Below are 17,056 nucleotides of genomic sequence, written 5' to 3'. Positions count from 1 at the left end.
GAGAGGAAGGAGGGAGAGAGAGAGAGAGAAAGAGAGAGAGGAGGGGGGGAGAGAAAGAGAGAGAGGAAGGAGGGAGAGAGAGGAGAGAGAGAGAGAGAGGGAGAGAAAGAGAGAGGAGGGAGGGAGAGAGGGAGAGAAAGAGAGAGAGGAGGGAGGGAGAGAGGGCGAGAAAGAGAGAGAGGAGGGAGGGAGAGAGGGAGAGAAAGAGAGAGAGGAGGGAGGGAGAGAGGGAGAGAAAGAGAGAGAGGAGGGAGGGAGAGAGGGAGAGAAAGAGAGAGAGGAAGGAGGGAGACAGGGAGAGAAAGAGAGAGAGGAGGGAGGGAGAGAGAGAGAGAAAGAGAGAGAGAAAGGAGGGAGGGAGGGAGAGAAAGAGAGAGAGGAAGGAGGGAGAGAGAGGAGAGAGAGAGGGAGAGAGGGAGAGAAAGAGAGAGAGGAAGGAGGGAGAGAGAGGAGAGAGAGAGAGAGGAGGGAGGGAGAGAGGGAGAGAAAGTCAGGGCAGAGAGGGAAGAAGAACAAACTGTGGGGTGTGGTGTGGTGATATTCAGCTGTTTTCAGTTTTAACAATAACATGGAGGGGGCCATAAGACAGGGAGCCTGGAGGGAGCCAGGTGAGTCTCCTGGGGAGGTGGGAGTTCCCCAGGCCGGCTGTCTGTGGATCTGGGATGGGGGCCTTTTCAGGGAGGACCCTGGGCCTGTGGAGCTGAGCGTGGTGGAGGTGTCCACCCTGGCCAGGGTGGGCTTTCAGCGTGATGCTGTGAATGGGTTCATAAAACTTCCACTCCTAGGGATGAGTTCTGCTCCTGCAAGGAGGCCCAGGCTCGCTGATTGACAGCCCAGGAGCGGGATGCGTTTGGCGAGTGATTATTGCTGCTGCTTCCATGGAAACGCAGGAGCCAGGAGACAAGGTGAGGCTTCCCAGACAGCCTCCTTTCATGACTTCCCTGCTCCTGATCCTCCGCCATCCAACTGCTGTTCCCATGGCAACCGATGGAAAGGCCCTGGTGGGGACTCTGAGTGCGCTGTGGATTTCCTGGTGCGGGCAACTCCAGGGGATGGTTCAGGGTGGAGCCCAGGGAGGCTGCAGGTGGAGCCCCAGCATGTGAGCAAGACTGGCCTTGGGGCCCTAAGGACCACAGGGAGCCCATGGGGAGCCACCAGCTCTGGCACCCTCGCCCCCCAGTGATTTCCTTTCTCAGTTCTCAGGGGTGAGCCTGCTGGGCCACCCACAAGTGGACAGCAGAAGGCGTCCTCCCCGGAATGTCCACTTGGGCACCAGTGGGACTCAGGGCAACCAGGGTGGGGCCTCCACGTGTGACTCTGCCCCTTCTACTAAGGCCTCGGCCGGGAACTTGGGCAGCCCAATGCTGGGAACCTGGTTTCTTCTCCTATCAAGGGACTAATGCTCCTTCCTTACTGGGGGGCGGGGGGGTTAAGACATGATCACAGGGGATGTGCCCAAAAATGAAGAAAAGTGATACACAAATAGATACAAATACGAGAACGCCCTGTGGGTCTCTTTTCAGATGGTCGATACAATGTTCAACTTTCAGAGAACCTCTCCTGCTCTGTTTTCTTTAGCTTTAAATAGAAACTCTATCCACATGTTATTTTATGCTGTCATTAAGTCTAATTTGGGATCTTTTGGGCCACACATGTCTCTGGCCTTGCCCGCAGATGCCTTGAGTGGGTGTGCGTCACCCCAGAGAAGTTCCTCCTTAGGGGATTTAAGTGGTCCCTGTGGGATCTCAGTTATGCCCAGACATCCTATCACGTTCTGTGCCCGGTGTTTCTGTTAAATGAAAAACCTCAGCTGAGCAAACCTCCGGAAGACCTCTCCTGGGCCTGAGCATAAGGACCTGGAGATGCAGAGACAAGTCAGGCACCGGCACCCCAGCCAGTCTCCTACTCTGCTCAGCTCAGAGGCACCCCAGCTAGTCCCCTGCCCTGCTCAGCTCAGAGGCACCCCAGCCAGTCCCCTGCCCCACTCGGCTCATAGGCACCCCAGCCAGTCTCCTACCCTGCTCAGCTCACAGGCACCCCAGTCAGTCTCCTGACCTATTTAGCTCATAGGCACCCCAGCCAGTCCCCTGCCCCACTCAGCTCAGAGGCACCCCAGCCAGTCTCCTACCCTGCTCAGCTCATAGGTACCCCAGCCAGTTCCCTGCCTGGCTCAGCTCTGCCCCAGAGAAGGTTCTGACCCTTCCAGCCCTGAACACCGCACTGCTGGCGTATAAAGTGTGCACCATCTAATTGCAACATTATTTTCCCTGTAGTCTCAGCTAAGCTCTGAGCTAGAGATGATACCAGTAAGCTTAGGAAGCAGGGTTGTAACCTCAGACTGGGGGATGGCCCGTTTCCTGCCCGAGGCCTTATGGCAGGGTGTGAATCCCACTAGAATCCGCCGTGCTGTCTCCATGCATAGATGACTTCATGTCCTGGGTCAAGCTGTGGCATCTGTGAGGTCAAATGTCCTCTCTCCACACACTGAGGCAGTTGTCTGGAGGCCTTGTCTTCTCTGGGGGATGGTGGGCACTGTCACCAGCTGCTGACCCCTGTCAGGTGGAGGTGCTAAGATGGGTCCTGCCAAGGGTGCAGCAACAGTAGGACTGACCCCAACGGCTGGGCTTGTGGTCTGTCACAGCCTGGCTGGGGCAGGTGGTCTAGGGCATGGTCAGTGAGTGGGGCCACAGAGGCCTTGGGGAGCAGTGCTGGCTATCTGTGTGGTCCCATATCTGCCTCTGGCTGCAGGGCAGTCTTCTGGTCACCTGAGTCTCTGCCTTGGCTAGGCACAAAGCCCTGTTCTCAGGGCAGAAGGCTGGGGCTCCATCTAGGGGCCAGGTTCAGGCTGCAGCCAGGTGTGGCACCTGCCACGTGGCCCCAGAGTCCTGGGGATAAGACCTGACCTCAGCTGGATTTGTTGTGGCAGTGGCAGTAATCAGGTCACCATGACACCTGGGATGGCAAATTAGGGCAGCAGATGCCCTCCAAACCCTCCTTCTCAAGCACAGTTGGCCTCAGGGCCTGGATAGTGCCGGCTTCGGGGTGGACAGTCTGGGCAGGGTGGAGGGAGGGGCAGAGCAGGTGGGACCTCACAGCTTAGACTTTGGCGGAAAGCCTGAGGGGACCAGCCAGTACCACGTGCAGGAGGGGGCACAGGGCCTGGGCTTTCTTCTGCTTCCTGGTCTGTGGGCAGCATTGGGGCACATGGGGACAGAGCACCCCAGAGGGCAAAGGAGGAGGAAGGGGGTGATGCTGGTGAGAACCTGGTTTACGGTCAGGTCAATCTGCTTAGCTGCTTGTGAGACACTGTTTGACTACTGATTTGTCCTTATCAAAGCTGAGAACAATGATTGACAGGGAGCAAGGAGAAGGTTAGAAATAACCCTTCGTATAAGGCCAAACGAGGTTTGACAACGGTGCCCCACTCAGTCAGTGGAGACCAAGAATAGTCTTTTCAACAGATAGTGCTAAGAAAACAGAGTATTCACATGCAGAAAAGTGAAGTTGGGGTCTGACTTGACACTGCATACAGAAATTTTGAATGGGTCAAAAACTAAACACATGACTCTTAGAAAAAACATAGGAGAAAAGCTTCACAACCTTGGATTTGGTAGTGGATTCTCAGCCACGATACCAAAAATACAGGCAAAGAAAGAGAACAGGTTAACTGAACTTTATCAAAATTAAAGGTGGGAAATGGAGACCCACAGCATGGAGAAATATTTGCAAATAACACATCTGGTAAGGCATTAATACCTGGGATTCAGAGAAACAGGCCAACCCCACACAAGTAACACAATTCAGGAACAGGCAAAAGAACTGAATAGACATTCCTCCAAAGAGGATGTGAAAGGGGCCAAGCAGTGTGAACATGTGCCCGACCTTAGTAATTACTAGAGAAACAGAAGTCAAGGCCACGAGATTCCACTTCACACCCATGAGAATGACCATTGTTAAGAAAACCCTCAGAAAACCAGAAAATAAAATGTTGGTGAGGACGTGGGGAATTCCAGTGGGAATGTGTTAGGCGGTGCAGCTGCTGTGAAAAACAGTGTGTGGTTTCTCAAAACAAAACAAACAAAACACAGAATTACCACATGAACCACAAATTCCACTTGTGGGTATGTCCTCAGAAAAATCGAACGTGGGGCTAGACCAGGTATTTGAACACCAGTGTACACAGTGGTGTTATTCACAATGGACTAAAAGGTAGAAGCAGCCCGGATGTCCACTGGTGGATAAACGGATAAAAAAATGTGTGGCATGTGGAAACAACGGAATACTCTTCAGCCTTCAAAGGAGTGGAATTTGGACCCCAGCTACAACACCAATGAACCTTGCAGGCATTGGGCTAAGTCAGACACAAAAGGAAAATCATGGTGTGATTCCACTTACAGGTGACACCTAGGATGGTCACGTTCACAGAGATAGAAAGTAGAACAGCAGGTGTCAGGGGCTGGGGGCAGTTGTATAAAGCAGAGCCTGAGCTTTGGTGCAGAGGACTCAGCAGGGTGGTGCTGGGTGGTGGGGTGGCCATGGGACTGTGGTGCTTGATGTCACTGAGTGTGCACTGATAAATGGTGATGTTTTGTCATGTGTATTTAACACCGCAATAAAAAAACAACAACACCAAGAAGATTAAACACCCACATACACAAACACAAACACAAACTATGTTGCAGTATCTGAGTACCGTGTGTTGGAACAGTGCGAGAATGGTTCAGCTTGTCAACCCTTTCTTTCTTTTTTTTTTTTTAGACACAGAGTCTCACTTTGTTGCCCTTATTAGAGTGCCATGAAGTCACAGCTCACAGTAACCTCTGGGCTTAGGCGATTCTCTTGCCTCAGCCTTCCGAGTAGCTGGGACTACAGGTGCCCACCATGACACCCAGCTATTTTTCTGTTGCAGTTTAGCCGGGGCTGGGTTTGAACCCGCCACCCTGGGTAATGGAACCGGGGCCCAACTCACTGAGCCACAGCGCCACCCCATGTCAGCCCTTTCATGTGAAAAATCATGCACAACCTTCTTCAGCCTGTGTTCTAGATTTCTGTGGCGGTGCTGGCCTAAGTTTTCTCCATAAACAAGTTCACAGAATTATAAAATGATCAAATTTTTCTATAATCTAGACTGCAAGGAAGCCCAATGTTAAATTTGTAGCTCAACTTACACTTTGCATATTATGTGTTCTAACTTTCTGATGAAAATATATGCCTATTTCATCCTGTTTCTGGACATGCTTTTAACGTATTTTTTATTTTGTTACATTAGAGCATTCTAACAACTGACTTCAGTGTTTTTGTAAACTGTGGTGGCTAATTGTTGTGGTTAAATGGATCTTTGAACCTGCATATACCTTTTTATTTTCCTTTCTTCTAAAAATCTTATAGGATTTAAATGATGGATTTAAAGGATGCTAAACTAGCTGAGAATTATAGTAAATTTCAAAATGGTATATTTCAACACTTTTGCTTCAAACAATGTAGTAATTTTGTCAGCCCTTTTTCTGGGGCGCTGGATGTAGGCAGCCCCATTACGAAACTACATGTTTCTAATGATATAATAAGTTGCAGCATCCTGAACAACAACCTTACAATTCGACAGTAATTTCAGGAAAATTTTGCAGTCATTTTGTCCTAGCAATACAAATATTTACAGAAAACAACACTTAGCTCTCTAGAGAGCATGTAATTTCCAGCAGTATTTTGCTTGAGAAGATATATGGGTCTCCGTGGAAAACTCAGGAGCCTCTTTGTCTTTTTTGTCCTCGGATGTTATTTTTCTGATCTCTTAGGGCTGCTTTTACCTGAAAACACCCAGAGAGTCAGTCTGACCGGTATGTGATGCCAATGAAAATGTGGACCTGCCTTCTTTCTCGTGTAGTGCTACTGAATGAAAACCAATGACACCACCACAAGCAGACCTGGAGGTGGCGGAGGTGGTGGAGGTGGTTTTGTCTTGTTGGGGACTTCCAATGCAGGGTGGTCACTGGTGTCCCAGGGACAGAGTATCCTGGGATGCTGGCTCCCAAGAGATGGATGTCAGCATTTACAAGTGTAGAAAGATAGTAAACACATGCGTGGCAGCCATGGGGTGCGGCTTAGTCGGGCTAGAATGGAGCATATTATAACCGGTTCAACTTTCAGAGTATTCATGAGTCAACAGCTTTGGAATTACCCCTCCAGTTTCAAATATGACACGGAAGTAATTTAAATGAAAACATCCTTTCTCATTCCATGGTGTGCCTGGGGGTTTCTCTTTTCCTGAATGAGAGAGTCAGCATCTCATTTATTAACAATGCAGATACACATCAAAGCCACTATTGAATCTGTCTCTCCCCATTTATCCTGCCTTCCTCTTTCTACACCCTGTATTTCTTGTTTAACAAATTGCTCTTGATGTGACGTATTCACAATAAGCCCATAAGCACAACTGAAACACAATTTCCTGCTAGCTTCAGTCAAAATACATTAATCCTCTCGATATTTCCCAGGACAATACTATCTCTCGTGTGCAGACTTTATTTCTCTCGTTTGGCTGCAAGGAGAAAAATCCTTGAAAATTGGTTTGAAAAGTGACACAGAGAGAAAGTCAGGGCTAAAATTCCTGTGCGCACAATTTTCTTTAAATGCTCCTATTTTCATCATGCACCATCCTGTTAAACACTCATGTGTGAGAGAAATTAAGAAGGAGATGAGGGTCACTCAGCAGCTGAGTGTCCCTGTGTGATGCCACCTGGTGGCCCCCGCCACTCACACCACCCCACCTGCTCTGTCCTGGCTGTACCTCCACCAGACACCGGGCTGTGTGGAAGGGAGCTCAGTAGCCTGAGCAGATCCTTTCTAGGTCAGGGCTTTCAAATGCAGGTCATTCTTCTGACAGCTCCCCTGCTGGGGACTTACATGAAATGTTCTGCACGCAGCTGGCAAGGCTGTCTTTCTATGCAGGTAGGTGTGCATGCATGTGTGTATGTGTGTGTAGGTACAGATGAAGGTGTGTACATATGCAGGTAGACTTGTTGGTGCACTTGTAGGTAGGTAGGTGTGTAGGCATGTGAGGTAGGTGCCCACGTGGCTATGTATGTAGTAGGTGTGTATGTGGGTACACGTGTAGGTGTGTGTGCTGGTGTGCATATATGTAGGGCCCTACCTACAGACTTGCAGGTGAACTTGTAAGTAGGAAGGTGTGTACAGAGGTGCACATGTAGGTATTTAGGTAGGTTTACAGGTAACCAGGGCCACGTGCAGGCATGTGGGTGTGTGTGAATGCAAGGAGGCAGGTAGGCACCTCACAGTTCTGCTTGCCGGCATGCACCACAGGTCTCCACAGACACCAAAGGGCCAGGGAGCACATCAAACATCCTGGGCCCCTCCCACGGCTGTGGGTGACCAGCCTCCTCTGCCAACTAGGCTGGACCCCTCACTTGTTCACTGCTGCATGTCACCTCCGTGTGACGCTCCCCGACAGAGTGTGTTGACAAGGGTGCATCTTACAGCGATGGCCTCGGCTTTTACAGAATCATCTGATATGAGGATGGAGTGGACATCAGTCTGGATGTCCACTGGCAATGGGTCCCCTGCACCTCACCATCCTTGTACATAGCTGCCAATGCTCACATGGGGACCGGCCCGTGGTAATTCACACATTCCACATGATTCTGACTGACAAAATGTTGGCCTTGGCTTGCAGTGTTCAGGTTGCACCCAGTGAAAAATAAAATATATGACTTTTCATTCCTCTTCTGGCTGTCTCATCAGATTTCAGCGACGGCTCATCTGTGCTGGCCTGGCAGGTAAGAATAATCTATTTCCCCCGTGACACCCCTGGCACTGCCTTCCTGGTCCACAGAAGGCCTTCTTCAAGGGTGGAGCGACACTGCCCACTCACCCTGGGTTCCGTGACTGGGATAACTCCCTCCCGCTCCAGCTGTGGAGCTCTGAGAGACAGCAATGGACACGAGTGCTCACTGGGCTCCCATGTGCACCTCCTGGAAGCTTTCTGGATGGCCCCTGTGATGGACAACTGACCTGTCTGTGGGAAGATGAGGGCAGTTTCTAAGTGCTTGGTTACCCCCAGGTTCCAGATCATTAATTCAGGCTACACAGTGGCTTTAGAGAGGCAATTAAGTGCATTGCTTGGAGAACCAAACCAGACAGACAGAAGTCTGAGCCTTTTGGATGAAGGGGTCTGACAGCTTTGCATGCTCATATTACACAGCCCTGGTGGCCTTACACCCTGACCTCCTGCAGCATTTTCTTGGTCTGCGTTTCATTGTCTTATTTCTGTGAGAGATATGGGTGTCCTGATGTCCTTTCAGACCTCAGGGAAAAGTGACAGTGCAAAAGGCCTGGTGATGGAGGTGGGCATTCTGCTCAGGACTGGGTGATGGGGTGATGGGCATTCTGCTCAGGACTGGTGATGGAGGTGGGCATTCTGCTCAGGACTGGTGATGGAGGTGGGCATTCTGCTCAGGACTGGTGATGGAGGTGGGCATTCTGCTCAGGACTGGGTGATGGGGTGATGGGCCATCCCACCTGGTCACTACCACGTGGGAAGGAGCAGAAACACCGGGCATTTTGAGAGAAGCCAGAACTCTAGATTTCTGTGGGAGAGAGTCTCAAACTTTATGCCGGGAAAATAGCCAATATGGTTGAAATGCAGGTCTGCGAAGCTTGTACCTTGCCCCCCCCCCCCGGAATTTCTGCACTGTCATCCTCACTGTGGGTGTGTCATCTGACTACCTCTCCGACTGTGAGCGAACCATGGGGACCTGAGCCCGCCACACTGTGTGGGGCGCTGGACAGTGGGGTGTTGGATAGTGGTGTCTGTTGGCAGTGGTGTGTCCTGGACAGTAGGGTGCTGGATAGTGCTGTGTGCTGGACAGCAGGGTGTGTTGGATAGCGGCCGGGCAGCCAAACTGGAATGTCACATTTAGTTAGACTGGAGGAGCAGGTGGCCTCAGGCAAAGAATCCCAAAGTCCTGGGTCTACTCTGCTGCAGGATGACGGTCGGGACCCTTGTGACGTTTAAATTGTCTGAACTCTTTGGTTTCACAGTGTTTAAAGCAAGCAGAAGAAAAGAAGACCAAAAACTTTCTGGCACAAATCCTCCCATTTCCTGCCTACGAAACAGCACAAGGAGGTGAGGTCCACCATGGCGGGGGCAAGTCCACAGGGTCCTGGGAGGAGCAGAGGGCAGCTGGAAGCTGGCAGGACCGGGGGCTGGTGGGACCCCACGCAGGGTCTAGTCCGCCGCTCTCCCTTCAAGACCTGTCCCCCCTCACCCCGCCTTACCCTTGGCCCAAGAGGTCCTGACTTTTACTGAAAGCCCAGGATGGAGCACAGGGGTGGGGCAAAGGGGAGCGGAGCTACAGCCATGGATGGGCTGGCAAGGGCTAGAGATGGGTGGGCCCTTGAAACAGTGGGGAGGGGCTGGGCAGGGAGGGGCGGGGCTAGGTCACTGGGCGGGACTAGAGCAGTGGGCTGGGCGGGGCCGGGACCTCACAGCCTGTCTTGGGCCAAGGGTGGGTAGGGCAAAGGTCACACCTGTGGGTTCTCTAACTTATTCCCAAGACAGACTTAAGAATAAAGAAAGTCAGTGTCTTGCAATGGACATGGTTTAGGGAAAATTTTTAGGTATGATAAAAACGTGCCAAAAGACGCGTATTTCACAATTTATGTTTCCAGGCTGGTGTGAACTAAGCTCAACCCCATGTCTCTGCAGAGTCAAGAGTGGTCAGGAAAACAAAAGGGCAGCGGCGGTTCTCACCACTACAAGTTAAAAGAAAATTGCCCTTGGCGTGAGAGAGCTTGGCGGGATTCCAGAGAGGAGCAGGAACAAGGAAAAAAAAAAAAGAAAAAACAGATGGGACAGAATTAATTGAATTTAGAGCGGATTGGAGTCCTTCCACTGTGCTAATTTAAATATTAATATATATCACCAGCACCTCAATTTTCAAAAATTGTGGAAATTAACAGAGAAGGTCATATGTCCGTTTCTTGGTTTGCTTTATATGAAAGCATCAGATAGAAAGTATCCATGCTTTTTTGTATATGTTAAAACTGTTCTTTAACACGTGACTATTTCATAATTTACAAGCTAGTATAGACTTTTGAGGCAAAAACTTTCTTTTAAAAGATAGACATTTTCTCAGATTTGGTGAAAAAGTCATGTACAACCCCCTACAGTTGGCACTGGCTTTTTAATCATATTCAAAAATGATCCACGGCAAAATGAAAATGGTAATATTTGTTCGCACCACATGACCAGCCTGAGCAGCCAATGGCCTGTGTCTGGTTGCTTGCGCGTGATGTATTACAGTTCCTGCAATTTGCTGCAGGCAGAAATCTTAATTAAGGCCTTTCCTAAAGAGTGACCTTCAGGGAACGCATTATGGAATTGATGTAAAAATAGACAAACGCCCCAGCGGCACCTGTGAAACGGCTGAGCACATGGGACATATATTCCCAGCAAAGACTGTTGTCATTGAGCTGGTCAGCTGTGGGCCCCCAGCGGCCGACTGGCCGTCAATGACCTTAATGCTGTGGTGGTGGGGGGTGTTGCTCTCTCGGGTTGAACAGTCCAGGTCTCTCTGCCTGTGCTGGTCCTGGCGCAACTTCACGGCTCACACGCGTTCCCTGAGCGCTTGCTCCTTCTGCCCACGAGCGCTCATCTGTGCGTCCTTAGGTCCCGCAGCTCTCAAAGAGATCGTGCAGGTGGGATTGTACCAGGTACAATCAGCACACCTCGATGGGAAGGGAGCATGTCGGTCGGGGAGGCTTCATCACCTGAGCTCTCTTCCCTTTGAAGAAAAATTGGAAGGTGCTCTCGCCCAAGGTGGAGATGGATTGTGGCTTCCCAGTACACAGGCTCCTGGCAGGGGTCCAGCTCGCACAACCGTACGGGAGAGTCAGTTGGTTTTATGTCTCCCAATTTTCTCCAGGCTGTGTAAAGTGTTACAGCCAAATGTCTCTCCATTTGCTCTTTCTTGGCCCACATTAATCCCTGATATTTTAACTCTAAGTACAGTTTCCCTGCACTCATGGAGGCCCACAGATTCACCTGACCTTCTTCTTATGACAGAGTGTAACCATGAATTTCCAGAAGTGGCATCTTGCACGAGTCCACCTTCCTGTTTCTCAGTATCCTCTGATCTAGCATTTTCTGTGATTCCAGAGAAACAAATATCTTCGCGTCCTTGAGGTAAGGTGCCTGCCCAGCTGTGTGAACCCACACAGAAGGGAGACGGTGGTCTCAGAGATGTTTTAAACCCCGAGGAAGACCATAAAGGTAGAAAATGCCTTGAGTAATAATTCTTGGGTTGAAAAAAATCCAAAACACTGCAATCATTTTAATCTGCCTGGTCTTTTTTTTTTTTTTTTTTTTGTAGTTTTTGGCTAGGGCTGGGTTTTGAACCCACCATCTCCAGTATATGGGGCCAATGCCCTACTCCTTTGAGCCAAATCTGCCTGGTCTTTACATAAGATGAACTCCAGACTGCACTCTCTAAAGCCCAGAATAAGGATATTTTAGGAAGAAGAAACAACACAATTGTGGTGGAGAAATCTCGGTGTGATTCTAGCATATCAGGAGAAAAGACACCGGGTTAGTTATGGACTTTCTTTCTCTTGGTGTCTCTATCTGGGTGGGGCATCTGGTTAGATGGGGTGGGAGGGAGACAGAATACTGCAGGACATTTAAATTAGAAATGTGTATACACACCACACACTATGCCGAGGGCTTGTCCACAAAGACTGCTGAAAGGATGAGAAGGGAGCTGAGGCCTCCCCTGTTAGGTGACTTGCTGGGATGGGGGTGTTCAGCTTATCGAGGGCCAGGGAGCCTCCAGGGCCAGCAGCTCTGACCTCGGGCTCCGGGGGAAGGAGTGGGAGTCTGTCCCTCTGGAGGGCGATGGTAGGAGAGCAGTTCCAGGTGTTGGGAGGCTACGGCTCATGATCTTGTGTCTATGAGCACATCATTGCTTTCATGGCAAGTTCAAGTTCAAATGACCTACACAAAGAGCCTGCAAGGCTCACCCAGGGCATGGTGCCAATCAAAATAGGAACTAGGAGGAGGACGTGGATCTTCTGTTTCCAAAGTTGATGCCCCTTCCTTCTTGTGCCTCCTCCCTGGTCGGCAGATGGGGTGCGAGTTTGCACCTGAATATCCGTGATGATGAGGGAGCAGGCCCCTGAAGCGTGAATGATGGCTGGTGCTAGCACCTCTTAGGGACGACAGAGAAGTGAGCAGCTCAATAAACGACTTCTGCGTCCTCCAAACTGTGCAATTTCTTTTTAGGAGCTAGTTTTGAGTTCTTTTATTTAACCAGAGTTTCACAACTTTCATAACACCCAGTATTCTAATCCCTACAGAATGTAGTCACTGCCCTGGAATTGTTAAGAAAATCTTGATAGAGAGTGAAAAAAACAACAAAAACCCCAAACCTCACGGAGTGTGTTCTCAGGGAAAGCCACTCTTGGGTTCACCATTCTGTCACCTCAGTGACGATTAACAGGGCCAATTAGTAAAAAGTCCTCAAACAAAGTGCACTGTTTTTGTGGAAAATAAAAATGGGAGACTGAAATCAGACTTAACAAGCTCCGGCCCTGAGAAAGTGGCCCTTAGACCTGGGGCCTTGCCCTGGAGTGTCCTGCATTTGTTGATACTTTTTAACGCATGTGCTGCCCTCAGCAGGGTGAAGAGCTTGTTTGTACTACGATTTCAGAAAAAAGAAGAGCGAAGGAAAAGCATCTGAAGACTGTTTCCATGACCCTTCTGTTTTTGGCTGAGGGATCCTTGTCTCCAGTTCTCCATTTTCTCACATTGGGAAACAGATAACACTCCCTATGCTGGGCGTGGTGGGTTGCTGTCAAACTCAAGGAGATAGAGTGGGAGAAAGCTCCTTCTAATTTGTAAAATGTGGTGCAGTGAGAGCGATTGCCGTATCTCTCCTGTTCATAGTTGCTGATGTGCTTGTTTTATGATATAAGCATCATTCATTCATTCTGTGAGTATTTGCTCTCTCTGATTTTGATTTAGGACACTGAGTAGACAGCCCGGCAGAGATACCCAGACGGTGGTGAGGGAACAAGATGCGCCTGGTTGTGGTAAGCGCTTCCGAGTGTGGGGGGCAAGGTGGCAGGGTCGGGATGAGAACTCTGGGAGGGGCTTTGTATAGAGCAGTTATTATGGACCAAAGGGTGTCCTGTCAGGGGACTACTTTGGATATAGGGTGGATGCAGGTGCAGTTAGTTAAGGTGACAACTGGGGAGGGCCAGCCTGTGATCCGGTGTGACTGGCACCTGCGTGGGAAGACTCCCACAGCAGGCAGCAACAGAGGGAGAGGCCACGCAGTGCTGAAGGCAGAGAGCAGAGCCACCTGGCAAGGTCAGGAGCTGGAGGAGGCAGGAAGGACCTTCCCTCTGCCTTCTAAGGGAGCAGAGCCCTGCCGACACCTAAATTTGGTTTTTGGCCTTCAGGACTGAGACAGGATACGTTTTGGTTGTTGGCAGGGCTAGGAGCTACCAAGTGGCCCAGGAGGGTCCCTGCAGGTGTGATGTTCTGTCTGCGGGTGGACCAACGAGGGAGGGAGGTGTGTGGATCAGAGAAGAGTGTCCCTTCCACGTGGGCACAAGCCGTCCCTGCCTCACAGCAGGAGGGGCAGTAGGGGGAGGCAGAACCAGAAGGCAGGACCTGGTAAGGCAGGAGGATGAGCTGGGAAGTCCTGGGAGTGCGGGGAGGAGGTGGATGGCAGCGACACACACCTGGTCACGTGACATCAAATGATTCCCAGGCATTCTGTGGCTTTAAAACTCTGAGATGGACAGGTCAAAGTATATTTTATAGCTGTGTGACATTACATTTGCTGTTTCTATTCAACAGACTTAAAAATGCTTCATCAGAACTTTTAAACCACCCAACAGTCTCTGTCTAATGCACATTTTGACTAAGACAGAAACTTTGCTCCTGGATCAAAAGTCAGAATTCAAACTTTTGGCAACACGGTATCACAGTATTTTATTTCTGCTATCTGACAACAGAAGTATTTATGCAGTATTAAGTGGTACAGGTTAGAGAAAAATGTAAATTCTTTATCTTTTTGCTAATTCAAGGTCACTAGCTTAATCCTATTTTTTTTGTTTATTACTTTGGGCATATTTTTGCATTAAGTATACCTATTCTAATTTTAGACCATGATAGATTTAGGTCAAAATAATAAATACATAGGGTTCCGAGGACAAATTCTGCTTTTCCTCTGAGAGCTACAGAGAAAAAGTAGCTGAGAAATCAAAGAGCAAGTTCCTGTGTGTTTCATGGCCGTCCTGGGGATCGAGGTGGTCTATCAGAGCACACACCCTCATTGGTTAACTGATTATTCCTTAATTTACCCAGCGTTTGCTCACTGCTTGGTGCCGAGGGTGCAGTTCTGTCAGCCTGATCTGAAAACGGGCACAGAACCCGGGTGAATCACCACAGCACCAACGTGGCACCAGCACTGTGCCTGGTATATAACAGACAAGAACATTCCACACTCTAGCTTCTTACCCAGAATGCCATTTTAGGCATTCGGTATAAAAGTTAGCTGATGCACAAACAAATAGGATAAACATTAAGTGAATTTTAAAGTCTGGAAGTAATGAGCACATCTTCAGGCAATGTCCTTTCTAAAAAAATCAGAAATATCTCTCTGAAAATTAGCTCTGGGTCTGAGTTAAATCAGCTACCTTTGATTGAAATAGCGTCCTGTCCGGATTTTTGCTTCTTTTTTACTTATAAATATGCAAGTATTTTTATAGCTGGTAACTTGAAGTGCTGTACTTATTAGTGAACCTCTGTTTGGTTACCAAAGCCAAAATAATAACACGTCCAGCTTTGAATGCCAAGCACAAATGATCCTTTGTTCTAATTTTTGAAATATGTGGATGGCAACAGCACTCTTGGGGATGACAGGGCACAGCAGATTAAAAGCCCGTTAAACGTTATTTCCAGCTTGGTGGAGCGCCAACTGCTACGTTACCCTTTGGCTCCACTTCTGGTGAAGTGTGGCAGACTTCCTGCAGCCAGGTGACAGTACTGAATCACTGATGTGCCGTTCCAGAACGAGGAGATAATCGTGCAAACACACGGGATTAGGCTCACTATCCAGTTCCTGCACAGAAAATTAAAGCGAAGCCTAAGGGTGAGCTGAGGGACCCCTGACCTTCCAAATGCCTGCCACAGGCTCTAAACCACCTGAAATAAATGTATAATCTAGTGGAAATCTACCCTGTAGGTCAGTGCAGCTTCAAGATGATCCACCCCACCCAGACTATGATCTCTCCTACATTGAAATTCTGAAGTTGTGTCTTGCTAAACACCTAAAAAGGTTTAAATGCGTAATGATTTTCTAGGCTTTCTCTTTATTTCTATTTTAAATTCTCAACTAAACTGTAGGTATAATTTATATTTTTCTGAGTAGAAATTCTTGGATCATATGCTAACTTTAAATAGATTCTGGTTAAAATAATTTTCAGACACTATCTACATGGTTTGGCTGATTTGGAAATTACTTTCCATTATACATGGTAGAAATGAGAGATCTGGACTTCTTTAAATCCACTACAAAATCATTCTTGCAAGAATATTTCCTCAGTTACGGCACATGGCTTTAAAAGAATTACCAACAAAAAGGAACTAGTTAGAAGATTTGTGCTGGAGGGATCAAAAGAATTGTTTAGCAAATCTGTAAAATTCATACAAACAGTTCACCTGCACATTATTTTCAACCCCTGAGCACTCCTGTATCGGTAAAAACCAAAGGAGAGCTCATAAAATTCATATCAAACAGTTCACCTGCACCTGAGGTGCAACCCCTGAGAGGTTTCAACCCCTGAGCACTCCTGTATTGGTAGAAACCAAAGGAGAGCTCATAAGTTGTGAATTCAATAAAAAGTATCTTAGAAATTATTTTGCAGTCTCTGAGATGTATGAGCTTTAGATTAGCTGGAGAAATATTCCACATCATGGAGTTAGAATCTGATGAAAAGTACAGACCTTCCTACTAATTACGGCTGTCATCATCCACATGATATCATCGTGCTCATAAATATCATCATCATCACCACCGTCATCATCGCTGTCATCAACATCATCACCACTGTCATGAACATCACTATTGTTATCACAACCACCATCACCACCATCATGGTCATCACCACCACCGTCATCATCGCTGTCATCAACATCATCACCATTGTCATGAACATCACTATTGTTACAACCACCATCTCCACCATCATCATCACCACCACCGTCATCATTGCTGTCATCAACATCATCACCACTGTCATGAACATCACTTGTTATCACAACCACCATCACCACCATCATGGTCATCACCACCATCACCACCATCATGGTCATCACCACCATCACCACCATCATGGTCATCACCACCACCGTCATCATCGCTGTCATCACCATCATCACCATTGTCATGAACATCACTATTATTAGAACCACCATCTCCACCATCGTCATCACCACCACCGTCATCATCACTGTCATCACCATCATCATCACTGTCATGAACATCACTATTGTTATCACAACCACCATCACCACCATCATGGTCATCACCATCATCATCACCACCACTGTCATCATCACTGTCATGAACATCCATCACTGTCACGAACATCACTATTGTTAGCACAAACACCACCGTCATCATTACTGTCATCAACATCACTATCAACATCATCACCATTGTCATGAACATCACTATTGTTATCACAACCACCATCACCACCATAGTCATCACCACCACCGTCATCATCGCTGTCATCAACATCATCACCATTGTCATGAACATCACTATTGTTATCACAACCACCATCACCACCATCATGGTCATCACCATCGTCATCACCACCACTGTCATCATTGCTGTCATCACCATCATCACCATTGTCATGAACATCACTTGTTATCACAACCACCATCACCACCATCGTCATCACCACCACTGTCATCATCGCTGTCATCAGCATCATCACCACTGTCATGAACATCACTATT

General features: G+C 48.4%; 1 protein-coding gene across 1 annotated transcript in view; it reads right to left on the bottom strand.

Annotated features, from left to right (window-relative positions):
- The window catches only part of ADARB2 (adenosine deaminase, RNA specific B2 (inactive)), a 184,645-nt gene extending 168,291 nt beyond the window's left edge, over positions 1-16,354 (bottom strand). Inside the window, exon 1 of the mRNA XM_023511329.1 lies at positions 16,039-16,354. Coding sequence (XP_023367097.1) covers positions 16,039-16,354 — 316 coding nt within the window. The remainder of the gene's footprint in view (positions 1-16,038) is intronic.
- Positions 16,355-17,056: the final 702 nt, after the last annotated feature.

This window comes from Otolemur garnettii, unplaced genomic scaffold, assembly GCF_000181295.1.
Source record: "Otolemur garnettii isolate 467f Iridium unplaced genomic scaffold, OtoGar3 scaffold00019, whole genome shotgun sequence".
Lineage (NCBI taxonomy): Eukaryota > Metazoa > Chordata > Mammalia > Primates > Galagidae > Otolemur > Otolemur garnettii.
The sequence above is the reverse complement of the archived record's forward strand: the minus strand, read 5'-3'. Positions and strand labels throughout refer to the sequence as shown.